The sequence below is a fragment of the Myzus persicae genome, unplaced genomic scaffold, assembly GCF_001856785.1.
Source record: "Myzus persicae strain clone G006 unplaced genomic scaffold, MPER_G0061.0, whole genome shotgun sequence".
In the NCBI taxonomy this organism is placed as follows: Eukaryota; Metazoa; Arthropoda; class Insecta; order Hemiptera; family Aphididae; genus Myzus; species Myzus persicae.
In genome coordinates this window covers 239644-245643 of record NW_019102824.1, presented here as the reverse complement: position 1 = coordinate 245643, position 6000 = coordinate 239644, and the positions used below count along the sequence as shown (strand labels likewise).

General features: G+C 31.4%; 1 protein-coding gene across 2 annotated transcripts in view; it reads right to left on the bottom strand.

Moving 5' to 3' along the window:
- Positions 1-2141: 2141 nt before the first annotated feature.
- Positions 2142-6000, bottom strand: part of LOC111033204 — a 44595-nt gene continuing 40736 nt past the window's right edge. For both annotated transcript variants that reach the window (XM_022313844.1, XM_022313843.1), the window contains exon 2: positions 2142-3171. In XM_022313844.1, the coding sequence (XP_022169536.1) occupies positions 2516-3166 (651 nt within the window). In that variant the 5' untranslated portion in view covers positions 3167-3171 and the 3' untranslated portion in view covers positions 2142-2515. The remainder of the gene's footprint in view (positions 3172-6000) is intronic.

Genomic DNA, 6000 nt, shown 5'->3' with positions numbered 1-6000 from the left:
AATATTCATAAGTCAACAACTATTGACGTTACACCTAGTTTTCAACGGCCGATGCAAATATAATATAGGAGGGCCTGTGCCCTGCTTTGCATCAGCGGAGTGAGTGGATTTGAGATAAAGTATATTATATTTTGACTTATGACAAAGATGGCTTAGGATTTCAAAAAATAAATCAAAAATAATAAAAATTTCAGAGGAAAAATAATGATTTATGTAATTAATGTTCACACGCATAACACGACTTTATGATTATGTAAATACTGTAATATAAATGTGACATTGGTACAATAAACTGGACTGCATCAGTGTACACACAGTATGATCGTTTAACAGCTAGTGCCAATACGTTCATCGAATGTTACTATGCCATCACTGAGGTAATAAATGTCTACGTCTTTATAGCGATTAAAAGTAATGTTCTAATCATTAATGTTATAACTAGAAGGTTATTAGTGAAATACTTTATTGATACGTGTGTCGTGCACACGGTGACCGGTAAAAATATCTCCGCAAAAATATCTCCGGTCAAAATATCTCTAGTCAAAAACATCTTCACTTTAAAATATCTCCAGTACAAAATATATCCGATTTAAAATATCTTCAATACAAAATATCTCCGATTTAAAATATTTTTAATGCGAATTTCTCCCATGAAAATATTTTAATATTTAAAAATATATTATTGTAATCATAATATGTTATTATTTATTACAAGTATAATATACAGTGATTTTTACGTGTATACAATAATATTTGTCACAAAAACGGAAAATAAAAATTATAGTATTTATAGTAATCATAGTAATTATATTATTATATAATAAAAATAATAAAAAATCAAATCAAGATAATATATTAAAATTTAAGATCGTGGGCAATTCCTCTTAAATATTTCAGAGATGTACGTCATTTCGTTGTATTGACTTACCATTTTAAATAGTCGTTCATCGTAATCATTAAATTTTTTTATTTTTTTCGGACTTGGTTCACCTGACAAAGATTGTTCCATTTTGACCTAAACATGAGGTTATTTAGTTGCATAATAATTAACTATATAATAATTACCTATTTCTTCACGAGTGGTTGTATAGCATGAAGTACATTTGGAAGTTTCATATTCAGAAGAACGCCAAATAAATTTGTTCACTCCTTCTTTATAGAAAGTATGAAGGTATCCTCATGTAACAAAAGCTTATTGCCTTTATGACTTACAATAAATTCTAGAGGCATTTTTCAATTTTTAAATCGGTGCAGGTGATACCAGCTGTGTGTCTATACGGACACTCTGTCGTATTCATATAGTCATTACGTCGATAAAGTCATTTATCGTGGTTTGTAATCCTACTCGTAATCGTGAAAAATATATCAGATAATACGAATAGGTCAGTATGACAGTGTACAATTATAATTAGTTATTATTGTCTATGGCAGGGTCAGCAACCTTTTAGGTGTCAATGGCCAAAAAATAAAAATAAATTTTTTCATGGGCCATAATTCGAATACACCTTATCTTATTTAAACAAAGTATTATAGTAATATTAAGTAAACATTATTACTAGAAAATGTACTTACTTCGGTTAGGTTAATCATTTTAGATATCAGTATTATTATAAAATACAATATAATAATATATTTTTTACCAATAATATTCTTTATTTGCATTAAAGATATTTTTAACAGGAGATATTTTGTCGGAGATATTTTTGCGGAAATATTTTGACCTGGAACCGTGCACACATGTGCTTACAATGTATGAATACTGATGTTAGTTATATATTCCAACACTCTCCCGAAATTATCCATTTCATGTTTGTCATTCCTATCATGATTGACTTTAGTTTCTCGAAACGTTCTTTTACCTTAGGCTTAGAAATTTAGAAGTATTCGTTGATTTTAACTTAACATAGTTAAAAATCAGTTATTTTTTGTATACAAAATTAATAACTATACATTTTTGAAAAAACTAACAAATAACAAATAACAAAGTAATTTAATAAAAAATAAAATACCTTAAAAACATTGTAAAATCAATAAACAATACTACCTATATGGACATGTGGCTATGTATATAATGGTTTATCACATAGATATTAGTATGTTAATATTTGGAAACCAAATTTGTTTGTAAATAAATATTTTCAGATCAGTTTTTTATATCATACAATGTTACAGCGGCGTTCAAACGTTAACGCAGAGTATTTTTTTCTGATATTATGTTAAGAAAAATTAATAAAATAGACAGCGTAGAGATTCAAAATATTAAGGTATATTTAAAAACAGATAAATCAACCAAGGTAAGCTAGAATGCTGGTTTTTTTTTATAATACATCCATTTTTTAGTGCATTTTTAAAAAGCACTCAGGTGTTGCATTTGAATCCGGGTCCAAATTGTAATACTTAATATATGATCCCATATTATATTGTCAAGTAAAACATCATATTACACTTAATTATCATTATTATCAATGATCCTAAAGGGAGTAAAAAAAAAAAAAAAAACACTACCGGCTAAAAACTATATTCCCAACACCGGCGCTATCAACGTGGTGTAGAGCAGTTTGAGTTTGTACAGCGACAAGTACACGGCCAATTCGAGTTTTTCGAAAAACATGCTCACGGCGGTCAGCATGATTTTTTCAAACATCTTCAAGCCGATGGTCCTCGGTCGGACAACTATTCGGTTGAATCCGTCGGCTCGACGGCGAGGACCCACGATGTCCAGACTTCGACCTGTCCCACCACGGTTGTCATCGACTTGCAGCGCCGGTGAGTCGTCAGCACCGTGTCCTAGTCTCAGAGCAGACGCGACCTTGCTACAATCGTCACCGTCGCCTACAATGGCGGAAGTGACACCGGAAGTGACTGTGGAAGTGGTGGTAGTGGTGGTAGTGGATGTGTCAGCGGTGGTGTCGCACAGTTCGGTTGTATCGTCGTCGCAAGCGATCCTGTCCACTGCGGTGGCCGATGGGTCAGTGCCAATGACGGATGAAGCGGTGGCGATGGCCGAAGACGCGGTGGCGATAGCCGACGAGGCGGTGGCGATGGCAGAAGAGGCGGTGGCGATGGCCGAAGAGGCGGTGGCCACAGCCGAGGAGACGGTGGCTTCAACCGTCGGCGGGGTAGTGGCGTCGGTACCAACCACCTTGTCCACCGGCCACAACAGCATGAGTCCTGAGAAAAAAAATTTCCATCAGCAAATTTTTCATAGAAAAAAATGTTACTGTCATAGGTATCCATACATATATAAGCCAAATACCACTCACATCTACCACTACATCTCGAACTCGAAAACTACAAAACAAATTTTTGTTTCTCTTATGATCTAGATGTGAAATAAGAAAGGATTTTCCGATATTTGCATTTGAAATAGGTTGTCAAACAAGGATATTGAGATTCAAGGTGGAAATTGAAACCTTTTTTTTTTTGATATAAATATTGACAATATTGATTTACTCGGGCAGTTCAGGTATACAAGCTCAGGAACTAGTTCCTTTCTTTAAGCCATTAACAAGAAACGATTTAGTTCCTCTTCAACAATATGAACGTGAACTTGAACTAATGTTGTAAAATAATTTTATCAATGCTATGAAGTTTAAAAAAAAAAAAAGATTAATAATATAGTTCCGATAGTAATTTATTATTTCAATTTCGCGACAATACTCACATTTACGTATTATTTACATAACGCAATCGAGGTTTACATAACGATTATATTTGTATATACATATAAATAATAGTAATAAGATAGTATAATATAAATTAAAGTTTAATTATTTACGAAAAATATAAACTGTATATTCATGCATAGTAATTGCATAAATTATATACGCATAATAATAATTGCAGTAATAAATCAAAAATATTAGAAATTTGAAAAATCAAAGAAAAGTATTTTGAGTTTCCGTACAAGCTACAAGGCACTTAATAATTCTGATTCTTTCACAGTAAATAGATTTACAGAGGGGGGGGGGGCGTTTTTATGTGGTTTTATTCTGGTTTTATTCTGTACACGAAAACATATTATACCATAATATTAGGGCGCAATACTAATTCCATATAAAATGTTACGATACTATAAAAACAAAAACAAAAATATGTCGATAGTAATTATTTTGAAATTCGCAATAATTCATAGAAATGATGTGGTATTAACTGATATTATACCTGCACACACACACACGTGACGACGCTGCTGCGGGGAATGCATCTCATTGGCCGTCGTGTATGTAGTGCTTTGGTTTCATAAAAAAACCAAAAACACTTTAAAAAATGTAATTTCCTATTTATTTTGCTTTGGCCCACGTGTGACGTCCGAAAAAAATCTGAACTGCTTCCATTATTATGGATAAAATATATTGTATTTTTATATATTATATTCACAACATACGTACAGTGTACACAGTGTGGAAGATAATAATATTTAATTTATGAACGTAGTGCATAGGTGCGAGAGCAAACCGTTAGCTCAAAATATCACTTAATTTGTCTTTATGATTATTCGACCAATGAAAGTTTTGCACCTGTTGAATTCTATTGTAATTACGTCAATAATTACTATTATGGTTTGGAGACGAAAAACAAAAAACTCTGCAGTTAGTGGCGCCGCTGCAGCCGTTATTAGGGGGAAGTGCGAAATAACAAAACTTTTGATTCGAGTAAGTACCATCATCATAATAGTATTATAACCTCGGTGTGTCCATCACTTTTATGGCCTAAAATAAAACAATATATTATTCTGACACAGCCATGGCGCACACTAAATATATAAATATTACTATTAATATTATTATTATTATTATTATTAGAGTCGTTGTATTGCTGCAGAAATTGTCACAACAATGTGATTGTTTTTCCTTTGTGGCGAACACGGTGCTCGACGGGGGCAGTAAAAAAAGAATGCCAAAAGTTTCGTATGATTTATAAATATATATGCATAGGTACTTACAAAAAAGTATATAACTGTAGATTATAGAATCTGAAAATCACTTCGGTGTGGCATACCTGGGGTTCTTAAATTGAAATTTTACCCTCCAGCTCAAGATTCCGATTTTTATTATATTGTGTTGTATAACAAATCATTAATCGAGTTGGTATCAATATTCAAGAAAAATATTAAAACTTACATAAAGTAAAATAAAAAATGCAAGCCAATTATGTTGTATTTGTATAGCCGTAATTGTCGTACACTCACTTTGTACAAAGGTAAATCAGTAATATCGTTGATTATACATAGTATAATAATTATACTAATGTTATAATAGTATATTAGTATAATAATTAATAATAAATTATTAAAATATTATGTATAATCAATGTTAGTATTTAACCCTTTGTGTTCCATGGATGGTAAAAACTCAACAATTAATGTTGTCAATACTACAGCGAAGTCAATAGATTGTAAATTTAAAGACGAATTAAAAAACTATCAGACACCAAAAAACATTATGAGTCAATGCATTTTTCCGTTCTTTCGGTGACTTTCAATTATCTGACTTAAATCCTTGGTCATAGAATCTGAGCGGAGCGATAAACGTATTGTTTTTTCAATGATGTGTGTTGTTTTTTTTGTGTTTGCCATCATCTTTTGGAGCAATACAAATTCGCTTCAACAAAAGTACCTTTTTTAGTAGGAAAGGGAATCTAGTTGGTACTTTGGGGGGTCAAAAGTAAAAATTCTCAAAAGTTTACAAAAGCGTCAGGGAAAAAAAACAAAAAATTAAGGAAAAATCAATTTTGTTTATTAGTGCAACTTTAAAAATAATAACCACAGATACATGAAATGTTCTCAGAATAATTTTATTAACTAGTAGTTTCTATGAACCATATAGGTAACATATTAAAAATACTGCAATTTTTTTTTTTGCTATCTGTACTCTGTAGGCATAAAACAATTTTGAGTTTTATTAATTTATTGGTAATTATTGTCGGTTAACATTTTTCACTCTGTCAAAAAACTTGAAATGTAATACGACGTTCCTCATAAATTTTTTTTAATGAAAA